Source organism: Heterodontus francisci, chromosome 6 (genome assembly GCF_036365525.1).
Source record: "Heterodontus francisci isolate sHetFra1 chromosome 6, sHetFra1.hap1, whole genome shotgun sequence".
NCBI classification, from domain to species: Eukaryota; Metazoa; Chordata; class Chondrichthyes; order Heterodontiformes; family Heterodontidae; genus Heterodontus; species Heterodontus francisci.
In genome coordinates this window covers 25,719,386-25,746,073 of record NC_090376.1, presented here as the reverse complement: position 1 = coordinate 25,746,073, position 26,688 = coordinate 25,719,386, and the positions used below count along the sequence as shown (strand labels likewise).

The 26,688-nt window shown below is 45.2% G+C and overlaps 1 protein-coding gene across 10 annotated transcripts in view; it reads left to right on the top strand.

Moving 5' to 3' along the window:
- Positions 1–26,688, top strand: part of LOC137371193 (CRACD-like protein) — a 250,581-nt gene that overhangs the window by 211,558 nt on the left and 12,335 nt on the right. For 7 of the 10 annotated variants that reach the window (XM_068033333.1, XM_068033335.1, XM_068033334.1 and 4 more), the window contains 3 exons: positions 4,882–4,944; positions 15,285–15,326; positions 18,889–19,079. In XM_068033333.1, coding sequence (XP_067889434.1) covers positions 4,882–4,944; positions 15,285–15,326; positions 18,889–19,079 — 296 coding nt within the window. The remainder of the gene's footprint in view (positions 1–4,881; positions 4,945–15,284; positions 15,327–18,888; positions 19,080–26,688) is intronic. The other 3 variants (XM_068033331.1, XM_068033337.1, XM_068033336.1) reach the window with 3 other exon arrangements.

Genomic DNA, 26,688 nt, shown 5'->3' with positions numbered 1-26,688 from the left:
TTTTCTGCAGGTGTGTGCCCGCTTCCCGGGAAGCAGCCACAATGCCTACATACTTCGACCAGGTGCCACAGCTTTTCAGGCCCCCCTGCTCGCCTTCAGGGATGGATTCTTGGGCATAAGGGCTACCCTGTTGAATACATGGCTACTGATGCCTGTGAGAAACCCTCAGACTACAGCGGAGGAGAGATACAACATTTACCACAGGTACGTCCAAGCGACCATTGAGCAGGCCATTGGGCTGCTGAAGATGAGATTCTGGTGCTTGGATTGATCTGGTGCAGCCCTGGAGTATTTCCCAGCGAAAGTCTTGCGTACCATGGTGGTCTGCTATGCTCTGCATAATCTAGCACTGCAGAGGGGGGAGGCCTAGCATGACGAGGGCGTGACTGAATGACACTCCTCCACCAATGAGGAGGACACGGAGGTGGGTGATGAGAAGGCAGCACTAGATGTTGAACCCCTTGCATCAGAGGCCAGGCACATTGAACAACAGGCCAAGGAGACCAGAGACATTCTTATATTTACCCGCTTCTAGGCACTCAGAGTAAAATCAATAAAGACTCACCTCAATGCATGCAGTCTGTCGCCTTCTTTCTATTTATCTTCCATACCTAATGCCCAGCAGAACCATGCCCATGGGAGACGCTAATCAAATGAGGGCTATGCCTACATTTGCATCCACTAAGGCGGAAAGGTGAAGTCCAGCATCTCACAACTAAGGCATGATAGAATAATACTTTTCCACAATGAAAGTTAATTTCAAAAACAAAAGAACTTTATGAGAAAACAAATGTCAAATGTCAAACACCTGTGAAACCCCAAGTGTCTCGAGCTACTGGAGCTGGGCTCACTGGCAGAGGGGCTGAGGAGCTGCTGTCCACACTTGGAGCACCCTGAGGGCTCTGTTTATTGTAGTAAACTGCATCTTTCACTTATCTTCCCATTTATCTAGGCTCTTTATGTTATCCTGTAGTTTTCTGCATTCTTCCTGCCAGTTTTCTACTCTTCCCAGTTTTGTATCGTCATTTTGCATCCACCCTTTTATCTCTAAGTCTGCATTATTTATATATGTCAAGAACAAACGTGGTTCCAACCTCAATCATTGAACACTCCTTTAGTCAATGTCTGCCAGTCTGAGAAATATTTATTTAGCACATTTGCTGTCTGCCTTTTTACTCACCGCTCACTATCCATATGGCCACATTACTTTTTATGCCATGGACCTTAATTTTATCAATTACTTAGGCAATTAACTCAGCCTGCTGTTCCTTATAGAATTTTTGCTGAGACAAATAGACAGCTCTTTTCTTCAGTAGCGCACTTCACTGGTGTGTCTTTCAAAACTGGTTTCAGCCTGTTTTTACACACAGTTAGATTGTTACAGTACACCATGTGACCTTTCTCTCCTGCTGTGGCCTAGGAGCAGGTGCAGCTGGCACACTGTGCCTCAGAAATCCAAAACTTCACTCCGTCTTAAAGGCACACAGTTTTAATCCGAGGAGACAATAAATACGGTTCCGTGACAATCACAGTCACCAATCCTCTTATTATTCTCAGATCAGTCCATGCCCTTTTAAAAGTTCAGTTCTTTAACTCTAATCATGGTCTCTTAGAAATGTTCATACCACTGACTGTTCAATGATTGCCTGGTTTATCCCTTTTCCCCTCTTTGAACAGAGGCATTATATTTGTGACCCTCCAGTTCTTTGCCATTGCTCTCATTGCTAATGCATTTTGAAAAATAATGTTTAGTCCCTCTGCGACTTTCTCCCTAACCTCCTTCAGTATTCTGGAATACAGACTCTAGTATCGGGCAGTTAGGAATTTTAGCACCCTTCTACATCTCATCTGAAAGCCTTTACAAATACCCTTCACTCTGCTACATAAGCTGAAGTAAAGTATGTAGTAAGCATACCATGCTCATTTTGAATGTCCTCAGTCCCTTCCTAAATGATTCTCTGTTCCCTAATTTATTTGTAAAAATTTTGCATTTCCCTTTCCTTTTTTGCCGATTCCCTGGGCTGAATTTTAATCGTGCGCTGCGCTGCTCAGCGGCGCCCTTTCAACTTGGCAGCCTTCCGACATGGAAGCGATATTACACGCGGGGGCTCATTTAAATAGAGGGGGCAGAGCGGCTGCCCCAATGACGTAGAGGGAGCGGCCACCACATCACCAGCAACGGCGCCTGGCGCCACTGCATGGGCACTGGTGCCATTTTTAAAGGGCTTTTAGCCCTTAGATGAAATTACAATTTTTAAAGGTGTAGCATTATTAATTTATATCGGAGGCCCTTCCCCAACCCCCAGCCCCACCCCCACCCCCACCCCCAGCCACCTCACCAATGGTAATCTAATTGCCCGGGATAACCAAAAATTGTCTTTTTCCCTAACTAAACTTTATCCTCCAACCTTCAAACTTTTGACCTTCAACCCCTTTCCGCCATTCACACAACCAATCAAAATTGTTTTCCCCACTCCCCCACCCCTCCTGCACTGAATATTTTATTCCTCCCCCCCCTCCCCGCCAGGTTCTCACCTTGGAACTCCATACGGAGTTCCGAAGGCACGCAAAGCACGAATGGCGGCTGTAAAATCAGTGTGGGACGGCCGCCGCCTGTAGGTAAGTTTGTTTGCATCTACTTAATGTTGATCTGCACATTTAGATGAAGGGCCCACCAGTATTATGCAGCAGGCCCTTCTCAACATCGGGGGTCGAGGCGGGCCGCTCCCCACAGAATTTTACCGGCTCCCGTGCCACGATCTGCGGGGTCAAGGAGCCGGTAAAATTCAGCCCCCTATTACCTCTCCTTCCCCTTTTTTGTTCATATTTTGAAGGCTACGATATTTCTCTCAATTTTGTTTTGTGTCACTAACTAGCTTTGCAATATATTTCTTCATCAGCATTTATTAGCTTAATCTGACTTTTCATCCACAGAACCATAGCCCCCAGACACACGGCGGGTCAAATCTGTTCCGAGAGGCAGCACGAAACAGGCAATAGTGAATTGGCAACCTGTTTTATACTACTCTTCATTAACTTCTCTGTTGAAGTCACTGGAAATGGAAATCGGGTTGAGGGTTAAACCACCTGTCGACTTCCTATTGCCTGTCTTGTGCTTTCACCCCCACTGTTTTTTCCTGATTTGAATATTTCTAGACTATGCTAATGATCTTTTCCCTGTTCCTAAAAATCCTTATGATCTAAATTGTCTTTTTTTTTTCCATTTTCCAATAATTATCATTTTGTACTGTATATTACCTCAGTGAGGTCAAATATGTTGAGAATATGATTTTATTCAGACATTATGGCTCATTATTAGCACTGAGTTCTCATTAAGAGAGTTTAGCAAGATTAAGGCGATTAGCATTGGTTAACACCATAATGTCTGAACAAATATCATTATTAGTCTAGTTCTTTAAAATCTCATTTTATACCTAGCCTGAAACCTTCACTGATGTGACAATGGACAGTTGTAGTGGTAATTGATTTTGAATTACTGTATTTCCTGACTAGTCTTCACAGCAGTGATAGGAGCAAAGGATCTACGAACATACGAATTAGGAGCAGAAGTAAGCCATTCGGCCCATCGAGCCTGCTCCGCCATTCAATAAGGTCACGGCTGATCTGTTTGTGTCTCGAATTCCACACTCACATCTACCCCTGATAACCTTTGATTCCCTTGCTTAATAAGAATCTATCTATCTCTGCCTTAAAAAATATTCAATGACCCCGTCTTCACCACCTTCTCAGGCAGACAGTTCCAAAGTCGCACAACCCTCCGAGAGAAAAAATTTCTCCTCATCTCTGTCCTAAAAGGATGAGCCCTAATTTTAAAACTGTGCCCCCTAGTCCTGGACTCCCCCACAAGAGGAAACATCCTCTCCACATCTACCTTGTCAAGACCGTTCAGGATCTTATAAATTTCACTCAAGTCTCCCCTCACTCTTCTAAACCCCAGCAAAAATAAGTCCAACGTTTCCTCATAAGACAACCTACTTATTCCAGGTATTAATCTAGTAAACCTCCTCTGAGCCACCTCCAACGCATTTACATCCTTCCTTAAGAAAGCCTTTATTAATCCCTAGGCACAAATCATCTTTTACAGATACAGGTTAACAATAAGTAATATTTGTGTTTTGACAATATTCAAACAATGCTAACCATCTTGTGAGGACAGAGAGCAAATAATTGGATTTAGATATCTTCTAACATTGCTCTATCTGCCCAGTATAGTTAGTATACCATTAAAATTGTTTATAGAAATATTTACAATATTTTTGATTGATCTTTATATTTAGAAAGATGTAGATCATCTTGTGTTTTGGACAAGTTCAAGTAAAAAGTTGCTCAACCTTGATTGATTGATTAAATATAATCATGATTTATAAATCCTGCAGGGTTCAAATGAAAGAAACCACTGATAGAAAAACAAAACCATACATTAAGAAAAACATATTAATACAAACCATCCATTATATTAACCCTAGGCTGGCAGCAGGTCCAGTTAAATTACGATTTTCTTGGGTTGGTCACTCTTGTAAATTCACAACTGTTAGGGGATGATTTTCGAATACCTTCCACCCGTTTCTCGCCTGAGGAACTGTCGGCTAGCAGTGATAAGTCATTGGTGGGGGAATTTCTACTGCCCTTTGGGTGACAAAACCCAACTGATGCAATTTTCACTTGGACTTGTAAATGGCCATATGTCACAAGACAGACAGGAGGCTGGATACATAGACAAACAAGCATCCGACACCAGTTATTATTGATGTTCTGGAGTTGTGTCATTCTGGAGCAGTCCTTAGACCAGCCCAGAGCACTACTTCCATTAAAATGAATGGAGCCACTTTGAACATATTTCTGTAATATATTTTTTGCCAGAGCCTGTCGGGAGGGAAGCAGATGAGCAAACGGTCGGCCTTGAGGAGAGTTCAAAAATTAAAGGTAATCTAAATGATTAGAAGTGTATATTTTTAGGAGAGAGCTTGGAAGGATACTTTAAATTGATCATCTTTCCCTTTAATGATTCACCTGCAATCAATTGTAACATAATGTAAGCTAACAAGGCATTTTTTTTCTTCATTCGTTCATGGGATGTGGTCCTCGTTGGGCAGGTCAGCATTTATTGCCCTATCCCGAATTGCTCTTAAGAAGGTGGTGGTGAACTACCTTCTTGAACTGCTGCAGTCCATGTGGGGTAGGGACACCCACAGTGCTATTAGGAAGGGAGTTACAGGATTTTGTCCCAGAGACAGTGAAGGAATGGCAATATAGTTCCAAGTCAGGATGGTGTGTGGCTTGGAGGGGAACTTGCAGGTGGTGGTGTTCCCATGCTTTTGCTGCTCTTGTCCTTCCAGGTGGCAGAGGTCACGGGCTTGGAAGGTGCTGTCTAAGGAGCCTTAGTGCGTTGCTGCAGTGCATCTTGTAGATGGTACACACTGCTGCCCCTGTGCGTCGGTGGTGGAGGGAGTGAATGTTTGTAGATGGTGTGCCAATCAAGTGGGCTGCTTTGTCCTGGATGGTGTCGAGCTTCTTGAGTGTCGGAGCTGCGCCCATGCAGGCAAGTGGAGAGTATTCCATCACACTCCTGACTTGTGCCTTGTAGATGGTGGACAGGCTTTGGGGAGTCAGGAGGTAAGTTACGCGCCTCAGGATTCCTAGCCTCTGACCTGCTCTTGTAGCATGGTAATTATATGGCTGCTTCTGTTCAGTTTCTGGGAAATGGTAACCCCAGGTTGTTGATAGTGGGGGATTCAGCATTCATAATGCCATTGAATGTCAAGGGGAGATGGTTAGATTCTCTCTTGTTGGAGATGGTCATTGCCTGGCACTTTTATGGTGCGAATGTTACTTGCCACTTATCAGCCCAAGCCTAGATATTGTCACGGTCTTGCTGCATTTCTACACTGACTGCTTCAGTATCTGAGGAGTCACAAATGGTGCTGAACCTTGTACAGTCATCAGCGAACATCCCCACTTCAGACCTTATGATTGAAGGAAGGTCATTGATGAGGCAACTGAAAATAGTTGTGCCTAGGACACTACCCTCAGGGACTCCTGCAATGATGTCCTGGAGCTCAGATGATTGACCTCCAACAACCACCACCATCTTTCTTTGCACTAAGTATGACTGCAACCGGTGGAGAGTTTTCCTGCTGATTACCATTGACTCCAGTTTTGCTAGGGCTCCTTGATGCCATACTCTGTCAAATGCTGCCTTGATGTCAAGGGCAGTCATTCTCACCTCACCCCTTGAGTTCAGCTCTTTTGTCCATGTTTGAACCAAGGCTGTAATGAGGTCAGGAGCTGAGTGGCCCTGGCGGAACCCAAACTGGCTGTCATCGAGCAGGTTATTGCTAAGCAAGTGCCGCATGATAGCACTGTCGATGACCCCTTTCATCACTTTACTGATGATCGAGAGTATCTGTTATTTCTAATTAACTTTGGATATTTGTATGCCTGTCTTTTTGAAACTAATATCTGTTACCATGATTCTAACTAATAACATGATCATCAACCATCCCGACTACATTCAGCTTGAACTTTGATCTTCAGTAGAGCACAATCTCTGTTACTAGTCATGAATCAACAGACTTTCACTCCATTATATCCTTAACTTCTGACCTTGAGATGTGTGAGATAGCATGGAAAGGAAAAAGAAAATGGGAGAAAGAAAGAATGGAAAAATAATAAAAGGAATAGAGAAAGTAATAATAATGAAGGATATGTAACTAGTTAGATTGCACATGGCAATGTATTTTATAATCTGCTGAAATTAATTTACTCAACACAGATGGGTGATTAAACCTGGCACTTTCCTGGTCTATATGGCACAGTTCCACATTGGCCATTTGCCATCAGCAAGCAATACTTTTCCACGCTAAGTGAAAATGATCTGCACTATAGAAACTGGGACTATATTTTTAACTGCATTTAATGGGCAGCAACAAAAGAACATCTCCTACCCCGAGAGCAGAGCTTTTTCTTTTGAATTGCCCCAACTGAGGTTTCTAGATTATTACTAGAACTGCTTAATGTAAAGGAAATTGGTATTAAGTTTAAGAGAAGCCAATCAATGCTCATAAAACAACTGGCAGTGATTTTAGTAATGATGCAATTGTTTTTCCTCTTTAAACATGTGTTGACTTTATTCTTCCTATTTTCTTCCTTAAAATAGATGGTTATTGCCTTTTTCCTAAGATTACTTCCTCCTGTATTTTATTTCATGTTTTACTTGCTCAATAGTTTTCATAAGTTGTTTTTATTAACAAACTAAGTGCAAACATGATAATGTTTGTAGATTTAGAAGATTTTTATTGATATTTACATGTCATAACTATGGCTCAGTTGGTAGCACTTCCACCTCTAAGTTAGAAGGTTGTGAGTTCACGTCCTGTTCCAGAGCCTTGAGTACACGGGGCTGAATTGTATTAGCGTGATGCACTGTGAAAGTGACAGAAGTGTGAGGTTATGTGTGGGGGCTGATTTAAATGGAGGGGGTGGCTACCACCCCCAATGACAAAGAGGGGGCAACCACTGTGTCCCTGGCAAAGGCATCAGGCTCCACCATGTAGGTGCTGGCCCCATTTTTAAAGGGCTTCAAGCTCTTAGCAACAATTTACATTTTTAAAGGGATATTAGATTTCATATTCTTTTAATAAATAATTAGAAGTTGGAGGCCCTTTCCCAACCCCTCCAATAGTCTTTTTATTCTATTATATTCAGAAAGCTTATTTTATTCCCAAACCGAACTTCCCCCACAGCCTTCTCACATTTGCCCTTCAACCCCTTCCCACCATCCCCACAGCCAATAAAAAGTGTTTTCCCCACTTCCCCACCCCTCCCGCCCTTATATTTGTATTCCTCCCCCCTCCCCACCAGTGTCTCTCCTTGGAAGGTGCGCGAGTCACAGCCAGTTGGCCATAAAATCGGCGTGGGATGGCCACCATCGACAAGTAAGTTAATTTGAATGTTATTAATGCTCATTTAAATATTTTAATGAAGACCCCACTGCCAAGCGGTTTTGCCGCCGCTGCTAATACATGGCGGGGCCTTCTAGGCATCGTGGGTCGTGATAGGCCGCTGCCACTAGCATTTTGTGGGCGTTCCCCGCCACGGCATCAAGGGGCTGGTAAAATTCAGCCCATGATTTGAGAAGGATGGCACTTTAATGCAGCACGAAGGAAAGTTAGGCACTATCAGAGGCACTGTCTTTCAATGAGATGTTAAACCAAAGTCCTGTCCGCCCTCTCAAGTGGACTTGAAAGATCCCAGTGCACTATTTTGAGGAGTTCGCTGTGGTGTCCTGGCCAATATTTATCCCTCGACCAATGTCACTGAAACAGATTATCTGGTCATTATGACAGTTCTGATGCTGAGCACAAACTGGCTGCTGTGTTTGCTACACAACAGTGACTACACTTCAAACATATTAATTTTTAATTAGTTCGGTACCAATTTAAGTGCAGAAGAAGTTTGAAAGGCGCATTACCATAGAGGTATTAATTAGTTTTCATTTGTTCCTGCTAATGGATTATGTATAATGTCGCTCACAGCATTTGCTATTTTGATTTCTGTCTGCTCAAATTGATAAAAGTGAGGCAATTAACTCTTTAGTCAAAAGAAATGGGAAATAGGCCCTTTAGTCTTCCTGATTAAAGGTGCTGAATATGTTTGCAGTGTTATCGATTTATCTAATTCACCTATGTATTTTAATGGCCTTGGTTATACTTAATTAGCTGTAAAGCATTTTGGGATGTCCTGAGGACTTGAAAGGCACTATATAAATGCAACTTTTCTTTCTGGTGGTAGATTAGCAAAGCAGGCACACCCTGAAGCTGATCTGAAACAATATTTCACCTAATGCCAGTCATTGAGCAGGATCTTACAAATTTAGATGTAATTTTTTTTTATTCGTTTGTGGGATGTGGGCATCGCTGGCTAGGCCAGCATTCATTGCCCGTCCCTAATTGTCTTTGAACTGAGTGGCTTGCTAGGCCATTTAAGAGGGTAGTTAAGAGTCAACCATATTGCCGTGGGTCTGGAGTCACATGTAGGCCAGACCTGATAATGATGGCAGATTTCCTTCCCTAAAGGGCATTAATGAACTAGATGGTTTTTTACAACAATTGACAATAGCTTCATGGCCACCATTAGACTAGCTTTTTTTTTTAAATCCAGATTTTCTTTTTTATTAATTGAATTCAAACTTCACCATCTGCCATGGTGGGATTCGAACCCATGTCTCCAGAGCATTAGCCTGAGCTTTGTATTACTAGTCCAGTGACAGTACCACTACGCCACCACCTCCCCTATTAAACAATAAGCTTTGCAATTAAACATATGGATTTAATATGTGCATAGCTCAATTACTATGTACCTCTAGCATGTTTGTTGCTGCATTCCAGCATCAGTAGACACGTCTATATAGCCAAGGCCATTAAAATACATAAGTGAGTTCGATAAATCGATAACACTGCAAACCTATTCAGCATCTTTAATCAGAAAGACTGAAGGGCCTATTTCCCATTTCTTTTGACGAAAGAGTTAATTGCCTCATTTTTATGAATTTGAACAGATGGAAATCAAAATAGCAAATGCAATCAACTTGCTGTGAGTGACATTATACATAATCCATTAGCAACAACAAATGAAAACTAACCATGCACCTAAATTGGTACTGAACTAATTAAAATGATTAATCTGCTCATCTGGCTATGGGTAAGGATTAAAACAGGTGAGGATCTCATTCAGGAGTAGCTTATAAGTACCCACACAAAGACAGAAGTTTGAAATGGTAGGGAGAGGTGCTCTGGAAAGTAGTGGTCTACAGGAGATTGTAAAAGGGCACCTTGTAAGTACCATATTAATCATATTCTATTTGCATCATATGTTACATAAGTATGCCCAGAAATACCGATTGAGCACAAGTGCTCCATAGTTTACTTAATGGAAACACAATACCAAAAATGTACATGTGCTTAAGTGCTAATTGTGCCTCATCTGAACTTCTCCCAAAGAATGGAGAATCTAATGAGTCCTTATGCACAGAGGAACATTCACCACAGTTGCAAACTTTCTAACTACACTTGCATTACTTAACAGGGCTGCTATAGATACTTTGCCTCGATGATGAGGACAAGGCCACACAGGCAACTAATGTTGAAGGGTTAGCAGAAGTGATGGCTGTTAAAAGACCAGCAGATAGCATGGTAGAGCTTTACTGCGCGGAATATTCGTTTTGCATTGCTTTGAGATACAGATCTGAATAGACCTGCTTTCCAAGAGGGAATGATCCAACACATGATTGATAGCAAATCGGCATTTGACTCCACTCCCACAGAAATGGAACTGAAACACAAAGGATTGTGTTTACTACAGTCTGGCACTGAGCAGGAAGCAACAGGCCATAGACACAGAAGCAAGAGCATCTCTCACTACTGCTCATATTGTTGTTACTGATGCTTTGGGGTTCAAAACCACTTGCACAGTGCGTACACATAACTATCAGGGGAGGGGTTAAAACCTTTCTTTATTGAGACAGAGCCATAGTTATTATGTCAGTAGTAGTTCAGGACCATCATGTAACCCTGTACAAGTGGTTGCAGACACCAGGTTGGAAAGTAATGAGGTCCCAGCAACCACAGTGCTCCTGGCACTATTGCAAGATCCATGAGAGTCAGAAGTGCAAAAAGCAGGCTGTCTGAATCACCACCAGCTTGACTGTTGTGTCAGTGGTCAATCAGCACTACTATTCCTTCAACTTGGGAAGCAAATAGGAGTAGGAAAGGGATAGTTGGAGACGCTAGTCCAAATGGAAGGCTGAAGGATTCCTGCAGTGCACATTCCAGGCAGTGATCACCCAAGAAGGCAAACTGGACTAGTGAGACAGTTAAGTGGGTGACCATCCATTGTCATAAAGAGAAGAGGAGGCAATTCCTTGGATCAAATTAGCATTTGGAGATGCATAGGATAATGGCGGATAGCCAGCATGGATTTGTTAAAAGCAAGTCATGTTTAACAAATGTAATAGTTTTTTTTAAAGAAATGGCTGATTGTATAGATGCTCAGATGAAGGATTCAACAACCTGTTTGGGGAGAGGAGTGGTCTCTGTTGAGCATGTTTGCATGGATGTGAATAACTTGTTGGAATGTAGCCAAGTGTGACATCCCTGGCTATGGACGGCTCATGAGATAGCAGACTGCTAAAAGAGGAAAGTCACAAAACAGAAAATGGGCAGGGAAATAAACTAATAAAAAAAATCTTTAATTAATTTAGTCATCTTACATTTCACAATCTGTACCAAGACTTCAGGGCATTGTCTCCTCTGTTACCAAACTAGCAAATGTGAGTGAATAAGTGAGAAAGGCCAATAGAAAGCAATAATGGACTTTTCTTCTGTTTTTACAACTATCTGGGTTTTGCACTGGTGCTAAAATGTGTTTATAAAAATTAGCACAAAAATGATTATTAAGGTGAATTTAGAGACACTGCTGCATATCTCAAAGGATAGGATGAAATTTAAAATTGAGTTCATTATTTACATGCAGATGTGGGAGTTAATTGGAGAATTATAGAGTCTTCCAGTACAGAAGAGGTCCATTCGGGCCATCGTGCCTGTGCTGGCTCAGTGGACGAGCTATCTATTTTGTCCCACAACCCCCCTGTTCTTTTTCCATAGCCCTGCTAAGTTTTCTTTTTCAAGTACTTATCCAATTATCTTTTGAAAGTTAGATAAAGGAGATAAAGGGTAGATGTAAAATACATGGAATTTCAGAATGCCTTCAATAACAGGATTTGTTGCAGTAATTCAAGCCTGTAGTACAAGAGGGAATGTAGCAGCATGGTTAGAAAGTCAGTTAATTGATGGATAGGATTGTTGCTAAGTGTAGAAATAGCTACATGCAAACAGTCAATCATACCCTGCATTTTATGTAGCAGTCTGATAAAATGAGCTCTTATTCTACCGTTGGCCCCTATTAAGTTGAGTGCAAATGTGACTGTGGGAAAACAGGCTTCAGTTTCCTGCTTAAGGCAATAGTGAACAGCATAGCAACAGGTTCGGGTGACGTCCCTTCTGGGTACCTGAAAAAACTCTGTCATGGAGAAATTAAGGACAGTACTGATTTATGCTGCCGTTGATGGTGCAGTGTAGATAGTTGACTGGCCCTGCAGGTCATAGTGGACCAGATGGCATGACTAAGTCAAAGCCTCCATGCTGAGCACGAGTTTACTCATGCACTGCTCCTCCAGATATCTGCATCTGTTGTGGTAGATCCACTGCCTGGGTAATTTGTTCCGCAAATGGAGCGAATCCTCAGTACTTTTGGACTGCCCTCATCGCAAAGTCCTGTTGCTTTGAGATAACTGGCAATGGCAGCTGGTATCATGCCACGGGGATGAATATTTTCTTGTACTATCCACTTCTGTCAGACCTGTGGTGAAAATGTTTTGCCCTTCCATTGTACAAAGGTGTTGAGGCCTTGGAGAGGATGCAGAAGAGACTAATCAGAATGATACCAGGGATGGGGGACTTCAATTATGTAGAGAGACTAGAGAAGCTGGGATTGCTCTCCTTACTGCAGAGAAGGGTAAGGGGAAAATTGATAGAGGTGTTTAAAAATTGAGAGATTTTGTTAGAGTAAGTAAGGAGAAACTGTTTCCACAGGCAGCAAGGTCGATAACTAGAGGGCAAGGTTTAATATAATTGGCAAAAGAACCAGATGAGAATTTTATTTTTTTTACACAGCGAGTTGTTATGATCTAGAATGAACTGCCTGAAAGGGTGGTGGAAGCAGATTCAGTAGCAACTTTCAAAGGGTAATTGGATAACTACTTGAAAAGGAAAATTTAGCAGGGCGATGGGAAAAGAACAGGGGGTGTGGGACAAAATAGATAGCTTGTCCATCGAGCCAGCACAGGCACGATGGCCCAAATGGACCTCTTCTGTACTGGAAGATTCTACAATTAACTCCCATATCTGCATGTAAATATTGAACTCAATTTTAAATTTCATCCTATCCTGTGAGATATGCAGCAGTGTCTCTAAATTCACCTTATATAGCTGTAAAAACAGAAGAAAAGTACATTATTGCTTTCTATTGGCCTTTCTCACTTATTTACTCACATTTGCTAGTTTGGTAACAGAGGAGACAATGCCCTGAAGTCTTGGTACAGATTGTGAAATGTAAGATGACAAAATTAATTAAAGATTTTTTGATAAGTTTATTGCCCTGCCCATTTTCTGTTTTGTGACTTTCCTCTTTTAGCAGTCTGCTATCTCATGAGCCGTCCATAGCCAGGGATGTCACACTTGGCTACATTCCAACATGTTCTTCAACTCCACGGAGCCATGCTTAACAGAGACCTCTCCCCTCCCCAAACAGGTTGTTGAATCCTTCATCTGAGCATCGCTGCTTTTTAAAAACATTGCACTCAGTTTTGTGACATTGTGATTAATGAGAGTGGAATTAATAGATATTAGTAGGTTTCCTGGGAAGTTTCTCTGAATTACATGATTTGGGTCTTATCTCTCACCAATGCTGCTGCTGGACATTGTTCAATGTCATCTAAAGCTTATCCCTTCTGACTTGAAGCTTCCTCTCTCCATCTCACTGCTATGGTTTTGACTTGAATTGCACTATTTGTTGTGGTCAGACTGCTGTCCTATAATGTTTTTCATTTGTCTTCCTTAACCAAGCATTTCAAAATATAAAGTTGTTGATTCAGCTTGAGCTACAATGCACTCCTGATTCAGGAGTCCTGAAATTAATCATTTTTTTCACCAAACTGACTTTTTTTTCAGTGCAAAATCCCAGATGGGTGTGTTGTATGTTTAGGGGGCAGTCTGAATGACCTATGGGGGTAGATTTTCATCGCTCTGCCCAGGCATAAAACTGGCACAAATCAGTGGCCCATTAAAGCAAAGGGAAATTGGGGCAGTTATAATGGGCGGCCAATTCACAACAGCAGTTTTACACCTGTTGGGTGGATGGGGCTTGTTGAAAACCGACCCTATGGTGTTATGTGATTAGCATGAAATAAGGTAATGATCTGATTGGCTCCCATATCAGCCATGTGAGCCAATCAGCAACATTGCAAGCTCATTACAATATACCAATATTATAGATACAAAGGGATAGATTCTTAACTCTCGGGCAGTCGTCCAGTGAAGTGTGCCAGCCACTTGGTTATAGTGCCAACTGGAAACTTAGTCCATTTCAAGGACTAGGCCTCATTAATATATATTCTGTGGGTGCCAAATGGCCATCCCAATCCAGCTCACTGGCTCCATTCCGGTGCAATTTCAGATGACCTAGAGGCCAACCCAGCCAGGGTTATGTATTATAAATAAAAACAGAAAATGATGGAAATGCTCAGCAGGTCAGGCAGCATCTGCAGAGAGAGAAACAGAGTTAACATTTCAGGTCTGTGACCTTTCATTAGAGGTAATATGTATGTTTGGAGGGATGGGGAGGGTTGCGATCGCAGAGTTGGGGGAGCAGGGAGATTGGGATGGCAGAAGGCCACATCTTTCAGGAGCTTGGAGAAACACTCCAGGCTAGTATGAACTCGAAGATAATTTCAACATTTTCCTGGTGTCGTTGAGGCAAATAGTATGGATGCATTTAATGGAAAGCTAATTAAAAAGGGGTGGCGCAGTGGTTAGCACTGCAGCCTCACAGCTCCAGCGACCCGGGTTCAATTCTGGGTACTGCCTGTGTGGAGTTTGCAAGTTCTCCCTGTGTCTGCGTGGGTTTCCTCCGGGTGCTCCGGTTTCCTCCCACATGCCAAAGACTTGCAGGTTGGTAGGTAAATTGGCCATTATAAATTGCCCCGAGTATAGGTAGGTGGTAGGGAAAATATAGGGACAGGTGGGGATGTGGTAGGAATATGGGATTAGTGTAGGATTAGTATAAATGGGTGGTTGATGGTCGGCACAGACTTGGTGGGCTGAAGGGCCTGTTTCACTGCTGTATCTCTAAACTAAACTAAACTAAACACATGAGAGGAAAAAGGAATGGAAGAATGTGCTGATGGGTTATATTCCATGCATTTGTAAGTTCTGCATACTTGTTCCAGCCTCTTTCTTCTACCAGGTTGTACTGAGCAGGGCATTCATAGTGTGCACTACGCCCAGTTAAAATGACATGGGGTGGTCACATGTGCATCACAGGCCCTCAGTCTGGAGAGGCTCCTGCCTGATTCAGGCAAGGGGAGTAAAAAGATTAATGATGTTGATATTTTAACTGTTTATTGGGTAAATTGATTTTATTTCTTCCAGAGAAATCTGTTGAAATCTTGCAAGATGACGATTGTGAAGAAGGTAGATATATGAAAGAATGGGACTTATTATTACTTTCTGGCCAGATTTGCAATTAATTTATTTTGGGGATATTGAAATAAAAACATTAAATCTAAACTTCATGGTGTAATACTACTGACTCACCTGATAATCAATACTCAAGGATAAATCATTGCATAATCAAATTTTTAATCAATTTTTTAAATAGTAATGCATGTTTCTGAATAGATCAAGCCCTGTCGTAACAATTCACCACAAAGAGCCTGATTTTGAGAAATGTATTATTTTCTGTCACATTCAAATCCATTGTTTTTGAGAAGCAATGTGAAAAAATGAGATAATAGAAGTTACAAATAAGGCAGATAAAGTCAGCAAAATAAAATGTAATTGGTGCACGGAAATTGGAAAGAAACCAGTCAAGGAACTGAGACTAATCCACGACAAAAGCTGATTCTAATGCACAGAAGGTGGTTCGAATGTGAAATTCTCGACAGCAAACTGTTGTTGAAGCAGTCATAAAATAATTTAAAAAGGAATTAAGTGGCAGCTTGATAACGAGGATTATTTAAGGTAATGGGGAGTGAGCAAGGATTAGTCTAGGCTGCTCACATGCAAACAACACTTGATGGACCAAATTGCTTATTTGTCAACTAAAACCTTCTATGAGATTAACATAATGTATGCTCATAAAATGTGCCACCTTTTTAAAAGCTCTTGCAGATAAATTGAATACAAACCTATTGTACGATTGTTACAATTAAGAAGCCAAACAGAAAGTTAAACTAATGAAGTTAAACTTTACAGGGAAACCCATGATCATCATACTGGGAGTAAAACAACTGCATGACTATCACTTCAATAACTGTTCAATGGGAGACTAGACAGTTCCAGAAAAAATTAAATTTTGGAAGCCATTTACGTACTGATGACAGTACATTAGGGCCAAATAGATAATGCTGGTGTGATTGAGGCAGTTAATCTTACCAACTGGCCAGAAACAGTAGTAGATAAATAGGAAAGCTTACAGTCACAGACTGGGCAAGTGGAGTAAATGTGAGGGTTCCTGCCTCTACCACCCCTTCAATAGAGTTGAAGAGGATGTACTGACCGTCCCAGTTTGTGATTTTTGTCTGGCTGATGCTACAGCATAAAACCTGTTGGTGTGAGAAAGGCCGTTTGGTCTATTGAGCCCACTCCTTATGATGTCCGTTGTCTAACATGGGACTGTTGGAGATTCTTGCCCCAACCGCCACCCCCACCCCCCCCCCCCCCCCATCTATTTTGTATGAGGGAGCTGAATAAATACAGATAAAACTCTGATATTTACCTGCCACCCCCACCACCATTCTTGCCCCTGCTCAAGGTAATTAAGCAAACCTCCAGCATATCGTTAAGACATTACAGTCTATATTGCTTAATCCTGGCTGGTTGCAATATACAGATAAAGTTCCCATGGCCTCAACGGAACTATATCCATTGTGTCCCACACAGTATTTAATCATCCATCTTCTTATAAACTTCAGCCCCACTCCTAACCAGATAATTTCACCACCTTTAATGGTTATTTCACATGCCTATGGTACCAATCAGAATCTCATCCTTTCATTTCCCTCCAGAGCTGCTCCAGCAACATAGTCAATGGGCAATGTGTGTGTCTTGAAGTGGCTTCAGTAGGAGCTGGTGCATTGGATCAACCTGGGAGTCAATCTGGAGTCATTAACTCCAGGAAAACAAACAAACAAGAGCAGCTGATAGAGGGTTTCTGGTGTCAGGTTGTTAGCCAACAGAAAGTGAATGTGCTGGATGTACTTTAGGAACTTTGGCAAAGTGCCACACAGGAGGCTTATTCAGAAGATGGAAGCCCATGGAGTTAAGGGGAAAGTGGTGGTTATAGATACAGAAGTGGCTCAGTGACAGGAAGCAGAGGGTGGTGGTAGATGGATATTTTTCAGACTGGGAGGTGGTTCGCAGCGGTGTACCTCCCAAAGGACCGTTTTGGGTCTATTACTTCTGTGCAATTATTATAAACAATCTAGACTTGGGTGTAGGGAGCAGCATTATAAAATTTGCAGAGGATACAATGGCAAAGTTGTAGATCATGATGAGGATAATTAGAGGCTTCAGGATGGTGAAGACAGACAGTTTGGTGAAATGGACAGAAGCATGACAGATGGAACTCAATGCGGAGGAGTATGAATGATGCACTTTGGTAGGACTAATATGAAAGACAGTATAATATATGTGTTTTTGAAATGTGCAGATGAGCTAGAACTGTTCTCCTTAGAATACAGAAGGTTAAGAGATGACCTAATGAGATTTCCAAGATGATGGGAGGTTTTAGCGAGTGGGTCAATAACTAGAGATCATGAATTCAAAATCATTGGCAGAAGATCTGGAGGGGAGATGAGAAATTTTTCACTCAGTTGTTGGAAAGTGAAAAGGTGGTGGAAGCTGATTCCATAAATAATTTTAAAAGGGAGTTGGGGTGGTAGTTGAGGTTTAGAAACTTCCAGGGTGACGGACAAAAAGGAGAATGTGGGACTAAGCATGACTGTTCTTTCAAAGAGCTAGAACAGCCACAATGGCTGAATGGCCGCCTGCTGTGCTGTATGTTTCTATGATTCAATAATTCCATGTGTTGAATAAATTGTGTCTTACCCACAAGCCAGCCTCATTTAATTCATATTGAGTATAATAACCATACTCAGTTTACTAAATCTACGAGATGCAGCTAATAGTGACTTTAGCAGCATTCCTGATGGTACAGTTGACACTAAACTTTCTGAGATGATGCATATTGATATAGAAGACAGCAAAATGTTGGTGTTTCAAATGACCTAGAGGCATGGCAACCCATTAATAATAGATGGCCCTAGCCCATGACATTGTCCAGATCATTGGTTGAAAGTTGTTGCTATGAACCTACAGGTATGACCAGCCTCTAACTCAACCATTCCAACTGCTCTTTTTCTTAAATGACGAGGAAACATTTAATCAGGCCACAATCATTTGAAACATTTGTGAGCATTTCCAAATGTTTAAGTGGGTAGATTATCAATGAAAAAATGTTTCAAAAAATAGCATGTGCAAATGGAGGTATGCCAGATTTTGATGAGAATGTCGCAAAGCTTTGAAAATACTGTTTGCCTGGTCTTGTTTGCACACCTTAAATAATGGGCCACTTTTGGACTGTAAGTACATTGCAAGTGAAAAACTGTTGCCATTTAGAGATGCACCAGAAATACATGTTACTGTTAAATCTTCAAAGGTTTAAAATTTGGTGAATGTGATAACATGATTATGAAAACATAACTTTACAAATTCACACACAAATTCCAACTTGAAATCAGTCAATACAATATAAAAACGAAATCAGCAACATTGAAATAAATGAACTGAACAATTGATCAAAAGTATTTTGAAATTTAGATTCTTTGAACTTTTTTTTTAATTAAACGATTCTTCATCTAATGGAATCCTATTATCAACATTCTCTTTGTTTATGAGAGAGTAATTGCATTAGGATTCAGTGCAAATTGTTTACAAGGTTAGAGTTGGAAAGATTGATTATATCTTCTCTCAGCAGAGAAAGGGCAACCTTTTGCCGGGAATACCCAAGACAGTGGATCATCCATTGAGGATTCTTCTGTGCCAGCTTGGGTCACTATGGCCAGGCAAAAGCAGAAGGGGTACCATGTGCAGCATGTTGGAAAAGAAGATAAAATGCCAGCCCAGGAAATCAAAACTATTGCTGACAGGAAAGGAATGGACAAGGTAACATTGTGCTGTGCTGTCCCCTTCATTCCTCTTTTATATACTGTATTATATTGATCCATCACTCCATTCTGAAATTGGTACAGTACACCACATAAAGACTGACTTCTAGTGTCCTTCAGTAATCCCAGGGACAAATTCAATAACATGAGGGTTCTTATTGGGAATCACTGACCATGATGTTGAATCTTGGACTTGTAGGTATTGTATTCTGTTTGTGAATTTGTTTGCAATTCCTGGCTACAGTTAGACTGCAATTTAAATGTAAAACACCAGCAAGGGAAACTATTCGCCTATTTAAAAAGAATTCAAACCATTTATGCTTTATTTTATTCTTTCATGGAATATGAACACACTGGCAAAGCCAGCATTTGTTGCTCATCCCTAATTGCCCTTGAGAAGGTGGTGGTGAGCTGCCTTCTTGAACCACTGCAGTCTATCTGTGTAGGTACACAGTGCTGTTAGGAAGGGAGTTCCAGGTTTTTAACCCAGCGACAGTGAAGGAATGGTGATATAGTTCCAGGTCAGGATGATGAGTGGCTTGGAGGGAAACTTGCAGGTGGTGGTGTTCCCATGCATCTGCTGCCCTTGTATTTCTAGGTCAGGGTTGTCCAACCTTTTCGGGCAGAGGGCTACATTTTTGCTTGGCCTGGGGGCGCCGGTGAGCAAATTTCAAAAGATAAAGGCATTAAAAATGTATCTTACCAATAAAAACAACAAATATGCATTTTTGTGAAGAAGCTTTAAATGAGAAGACTAATTTATTGACTTACTTTCTTGTCACTATATCGAAAACTGATTTTGTGACACACCTGGCATTGTTTTTGCTTGCATAAATAGTCAGTCTCTCCCCACACACTTGATGTAGCAATCCAGAGTATTCTGGATAGATGTACATCTTTCAGGAGAGACCTTGATCTCTCTCTTCCCCCCTCTCCGCGTGTGTGTGCGTGTGCGTGTGTGTGTGCGTGTGTGTGTGCGTGTGTGTGTGCGTGTGCGTGTGTGTGTGTGTGTGCGTGCGTGTGTGTGTGCGTGTGCGTGTGCGCGCGTGCCTGCTTCTTCTTTCCCCCCTCCCCTCTGGACTAGTGGACACAGATTGAAAGCTTTGGGCAAAAGATGCAGGGGAATATGAGGAAGCAGTTTTTTACGCAGCGGGTGGTAATGACCTGGAACTTGCTGCCCACAAGGTTGGTGGAAGTGGAGACGATCAATGACTTCAAGAGGATGTTGGATGGCCACCTGAGGAAAATAGACTTGCAGGGCTATGGGGATCAAGCCAGGGAGTGGGACTGACCGCACAGCTCCATGGAGAACCGGCATGGGCTTGATGGACAGAATGGTCTCCTTCTGTACCATAAGTAAATGATTCTTTGACTCTCTCTCCCGCATCTCTCTCCTCTCTGTCTCTCCCCCTCTCTCCGTTCTTGTCCACACCCTCCCCTGTATCACTCCCCCACTCTCTCTCCAACCCCCCCCCCCCATGTCTCCAGTGTTCCCTGCTCCCCACTCAGTGTTCCCCAATATTTCTGTCCCCCCGTCTCACTCTTCCCCTTCCCCCATCTCACTCTTCCCCCCCTCCCCCCGTCTCACTCTTCCCCCCCCCGTCTCACTCTTCCCCCCCCCGTCTCACTCTTTCCCCCCCCCGTCTCACTCTTCCCCCCCCGTCTCACTCTTCCCCCCCCCCGTCTCACTCTTCCCCCCCCCGTCTCACTCTTTCCCCCCCCCGTCTCACTCTTTCCCCCCCCCGTCTCACTCTTCCCCCCCCCCCCCCCGTCTCACTCTTCCCCCCCCCCCCCGTCTCACTCTTCCCCCCCCCCCCGTCTCACTCTTCCCCCCCCCCCCGTCTCACTCTTTCCCCCCCCCCCCCGTCTCACTCTTCCCCCCCCCGTCTCACTCTTTCCCCCCCCCCCCCCGTCTCACTCTTCCCCACCCCCCGTCTCACTCTTCCCCCCCCCCCCGTCTCACTCTTCCCCCCCCCCCCCCGTCTCACTCTTCCCCCCCCCCCCGTCTCACTCTTCCCCCCCCCCCCGTCTCACTCTTCCCCCCCCCCCCGTCTCACTCTTCCCCCCCCCCCCGTCTCACTCTTCCCCCCCCCCCGTCTCACTCTTCCCCCCCCCCCCGTCTCACTCTTCCCCCCCCCCCCCGTCTCACTCTTCCCCCCCCCCCGTCTCACTCTTCCCCCCCCCCCCGTCTCACTCTTCCCCCCCCCCCGTCTCACTCTTCCCCCCCCCCCCCGTCTCACTCTTCCCCCCCCCCCCCGTCTCACTCTTCCCCCCCCCCGTCTCACTCTTCCCCCCCCCGTCTCACTCTTCCCCCCCCCCCCGTCTCACTCTTCCCCCCCCCCCCGTCTCACTCTTCCCCCCCCCCCCGTCTCACTCTTCCCCCCCCCCCCGTCTCACTCTTCCCCCCCCCCCCCCGTCTCACTCTTCCCCCCCCCCCCGTCTCACTCTTCCCCCCCCCCCCGTCTCACTCTTCCCCCCCCCCCCCGTCTCACTCTTCCCCCCCCCCGTCTCACTCTTCCCCCCCCCCGTCTCACTCTTCCCCCCCCCCGTCTCACTCTTCCCCCCCCCCGTCTCACTCTTCCCCCCCCCGTCTCACTCTTCCCCCCCCCCCCGTCTCACTCTTCCCCCCCCCCCGTCTCACTCTTCCCCCCCCCCCCGTCTCACTCTTCCCCCCCCCCCCGTCTCACTCTTCCCCCCCCCCCCCCGTCTCACTCTTCCCCCCCCCCCCCGTCTCACTCTTCCCCCCCCCCCGTCTCACTCTTCCCCCCCCCCCCGTCTCACTCTTTCCCCCCCCCCCGTCTCACTCTTTCCCCCCCCCCGTCTCACTCTTCCCCCCCCCCCCGTCTCACTCTTCCCCCCCCCCCGTCTCACTCTTCCCCCCCCCCGTCTCACTCTTCCCCCCCCCCCGTCTCACTCTTCCCCCCCCCCCGTCTCACTCTTCCCCCCCCCCCCGTCTCACTCTTCCCCCCCCCGTCTCACTCTTCCCCCCCCCCGTCTCACTCTTCCCCCCCCCCGTCTCACTCTTCCCCCCCCCCGTCTCACTCTTCCCCCCCCCCCGTCTCACTCTTTCCCCCCCCCCCCCGTCTCACTCTTCCCCCCCCCCCCGTCTCACTCTTTCCCCCCCCCCCGTCTCACTCTTTCCCCCCCCCGTCTCACTCTTTCCCCCCCCCGTCTCACTCTTTCCCCCCCGTCTCACTCTTTCCCCCCCCCGTCTCACTCTTTCCCCCCCCCCCCGTCTCACTCTTTCTCCCCCCCCCCGTCTCACTCTTTCTCCCCCCCCCCGTCTCACTCTTCCCCCCCCCCCGTCTCACTCTTCCCCCCCCCCCGTCTCACTCTTCCCCCCCCCCCCCGTCTCACTCTTTCCCCCCCCCCGTCTCACTCTTTCCCCCCCCCGTCTCACTCTTTCCCCCCCCCGTCTCACTCTTTCCCCCCCCCGTCTCACTCTTTCCCCCCCCCGTCTCACTCTTTCCCCCCCCCGTCTCACTCTTCCCCCCCCCCCGTCTCACTCTTTTCCCCCCCCCCCGTCTCACTCTTTCCCCCCCCCCGTCTCACTCTTTCCCCCCCCCCGTCTCACTCTTTCCCCCCCCCCGTCTCACTCTTTTCCCCCCCCCCGTCTCACTCTTTTCCCCCCCCCGTCTCACTCTTTTCCCCCCCCCCGTCTCACTCTTTTCCCCCCCCCCGTCTCACTCTTTTCCCCCCCCCCCGTCTCACTCTTTTCCCCCCCCCCGTCTCACTCTTTTCCCCCCCCCCCGTCTCACTCTTTTCCCCCCCCCCGTCTCACTCTTTTCCCCCCCCCCGTCTCACTCTTTTCCCCCCCCCGTCTCACTCTTTTCCCCCCCCCCGTCTCACTCTTTTCCCCCCCCCCGTCTCACTCTTTTCCCCCCCCCGTCTCACTCTTTTCCCCCCCCCGTCTCACTCTTTTCCCCCCCCCCGTCTCACTCTTTTTCCCCCCCCCGTCTCACTCTTTTCCCCCCCCCCCCGTCTCACTCTTTTCCCCCCCCCCCCGTCTCACTCTTTTCCCCCCCCCCCCGGCTCACTCTTTTCCCCCCCCCCCCCGGCTCACTCTTTTCCCCCCCCCCCCCCGTCTCACTCTTTTCCCCCCCCCCCCCGTCTCACTCTTTTCCCCCCCCCCCCCCGTCTCACTCTTTTCCCCCCCCCCCCCGTCTCACTCTTTTCCCCCCCGTCTCACTCTTTTCCCCCCCCGTCTCACTCTTTTCCCCCCCCGTCTCACTCTTTTCCCCCCCGTCTCACTCTTTTCCCCCCCCCCGTCTCACTCTTTTCCCCCCCCCCGTCTCACTCTTTCCCCCCCCCCGTCTCACTCTCATCGCCTGGCACTTGTTTGGCATGAATATTACTTGCTACTTAGCAGCCCAAGCCTGAATATTGTCCAAATCTTGCTGCATCTGGACATGGACTGCTTCAGTCTCTGAGGAGTCTCAAATGGTGCTGAACATTGTGCAATCATCAGCTAACATCCCCACTTCTGACTTTATGATAGAGGAAAGGTCATTGATGAGGCAGCTGAAGATGGTTGGGCCTAGGACAGTACCCAGAGGAACTCCTGCAGCAATATCCTGGGGCTTAGATTTTTGGCCTCAACAACCACAGCCATCTTCCTTTGTGCTAGGTATGGCTCCAACCAGTGGAGAGTTTCCCCACTGGTTCCTATTGAATTCCATTTTGCTAGGGCTCCTTGATGCCACACTCTGTCAAATGCTGTCTTGATATCAAGGGCAGTCACTCTCACCTCCCCTCTGGAGTTTAGCTCTTTTGACCATGTTTGGACCAAGGCGGTAATGAGGTCTGGAGCCGAGTCACCCTGGCAGAACCCAAATTGAGCATCGGTAAGCATGTTATTGCTGGGTAAGTGCTGCTTGATAGCACTGTTGACCACCCGTTCCATCACTTTGCTGATGATCAAGAGTAGACTGATGGGGCGTTAAGTGGCCGAATTGAATTTGTCCTGCTTTTTGTGAACAAGATATACCTGGGCAATTTTCCACATTGTCAGGTAGATGTAAGTGTTGCAGTTGTAATGGAACAGCTTAGCTAAGCGTGCGGCTAGTTCTGAAACACAGGTCTTCTGTCCTACAGCCGGAATTGGGTGGTTCTTGGTCGGCACAGACTCGGTGGGCCAAAGGGCCTGTTTCAGTGCTGTATCTCTAAATAAAAATAAAATAAAAATAAAATTTTGTCAGAGCCCATAGCCTTTGATGTATCCAATACCTTCAGTTCCTGATATCACGTGGAGTATATCGAGCTGGCTGAAGTCTGGCATCTATGATGATGGGGACCTCAGGAGAAGGCCGAGATGGTTCATCTACTTGGCACTTCTGGCTGAAGATGGTTGCAAATGCTTCAGCCTTGTTTTTTGCACTGACGTGCTGGGCTCTCCATCATTGCGGATAGTAATGTTTGTGGAGCCTCTGACTTCTCCTGTTAGTTGTTTAATTGTCCACCACCATTCACGACTGGATGTGGCAGAACTGCAGAGCTTTGATTTGACCTGTTGGTTGTGGGATCACTTAGTTCTGTATATCGAATGCTGCTTCCGCTGTTTAGCATGCATGTAGTCCTGTGTTGTAGCTTCACCATGTTGGCACCTCATTTTTAGATATTCCTACTGCTGCTCCTGGCATGCTTTCCTGCACTCCTCATTGAACCAGGGTTGATCCCCTGGTTTGATGGTAACGGTAGAGTGAGGCAAATGCCAGGCCATGAGTTTACAGATTGTGGCTGAATACAATTCTGCTGCTGATGGCCCACAGCACCTCATGGATACCCAGTTTTTACCTGCTAGTTCTGTTCTGAATCTAACCCATATAGCATGGTGGTAGTGCCACACAACATGATGGAGGGTATGGTCATGTTAAGATGGAACTTCTTCTCCACATGGACCATGCGGTGGTCACTCCTAACAATACTGTCATGGACAGATGCATCTGTGATGGGTAGATTGGTCAGGATGAGGTCAAGTAGGTTTTTCCCTCGTGTTGGTTCTCTCACCACCTGCCATATGGTTTGGCATTAACTATTCCTTCCAAGTGCACCATTAATCCACAAACTGAGGGTGGTCGTTGGACTATGGTTGAATACATCAGAGGAAATATGGAACCGATAATCAATTTATTGACAAACTGTGGGTTGTGCAAAGGTGTTTGCATGAACAATAAAACGTTTTGCACCAAAATAATTCATTACAATCTCCCACAATTAAAACCACCCAACCAAAAGAAAGAAGATTTTGACCTACATTTAAAAGGAGTGAGCAGATAGTTCCTTCAGGACTTGACTAGCTCGGTCAGTAGTCATGCTACCAAGTCACTCTTATTGATGGACATTGAAGTCCCCCAGCCAGAGTACATTCTGTGCCCTTGCTACCTTCATTGCATCTTCCAAGTGGTGTTCAACGTGGAGGAGTACTGATTCATCAGCTGAGGGAGGGGGCAGTAGGTGATAATCAGCAGGAGGTTTCCTTGCCTATGTTTGACGTGATGCCATGTGACTTCATGGGGTTCTGAATCAATGTTGAGGACTCCCAGGGCAACTCCTTCCTGACTGTATAGCACCGTGCTGCCACCTCTGATAGGTCTGTCCTACCCATGAGACAAGACATACCCAGGGATGGTGATGGAGGAGTCGGGGTCATTGGCTGTAAGGTATGATTCAGTGGGTATGGCTATGTGGGACAGCTCTCCCAATTTTGGCACAAGTCACCAGATTTTAGTAAGAAGGACTTCACAGTCGACTGGGCAGGTTGTTGTTGTTTCCAGTGTCTAGGTTGATGCCAGGTGTTCTATCTGGATTTTTTCTTTTTCAACTTTTCTGTAGTAGTTTGGTACAACTGAGCGGCTTGCTAGGCCCTTTCAGAAGGCAGTCAAGAGTCGACCACATTGCTGTGGGTTGTCGCATGTAGGCCAGACTGGGTAAGGACTGTGTGCTGGTCACTCCTACCAATATTGTCATGAACAGATGCATCAGCGACAGGCAGTTTAGTGAGGATGAGGTCAAAAGTGTTTTTCCTTCTTGTTACTTCTCTCACCACCTGCCACATGGTTTGGCATTAACTATTCCTTTCAAGTGCACCATTGATCCATAAACCGAGTGTGGTCTTTGGACAATGGACGAGTAAATCAGAGGAAATGTGGAACCGATAATCAGTTTATGGACAAACTGTGGATTGTGCAAAGGTGTTTGTATGAACAATAAAAGATTTTACAACAAAATAATTCTTCATCATTTCCCACAATTGAAAGGGGCTAAACTTACCAATTGAAGTTCAATTGGATCAAGATTCCAATTTTATGTTTCAGATACTTCAAGAAGTTCTGGGTAAATTGGGTATCACACAGTTAAGGTCTTCAGCATATCACTCACAGACACAGGGAGCTTTAGAAAGGTACCATCAAACTCTCAATACAATGATTAGGGCATACTGTCATGAATATCTGCGTGTGATTGGGATAAAGGACAAACTTTCTTTTATTTGCCACTAGAGATTCACCGAATGAGTCTACAGGTTTTAGTCCTTTTGAATTTGTTAACAGACATAAGATAACAGGTCCTCTAAAACTAATTAGACTAATTAAAACTAGAGCTTCCCAAAC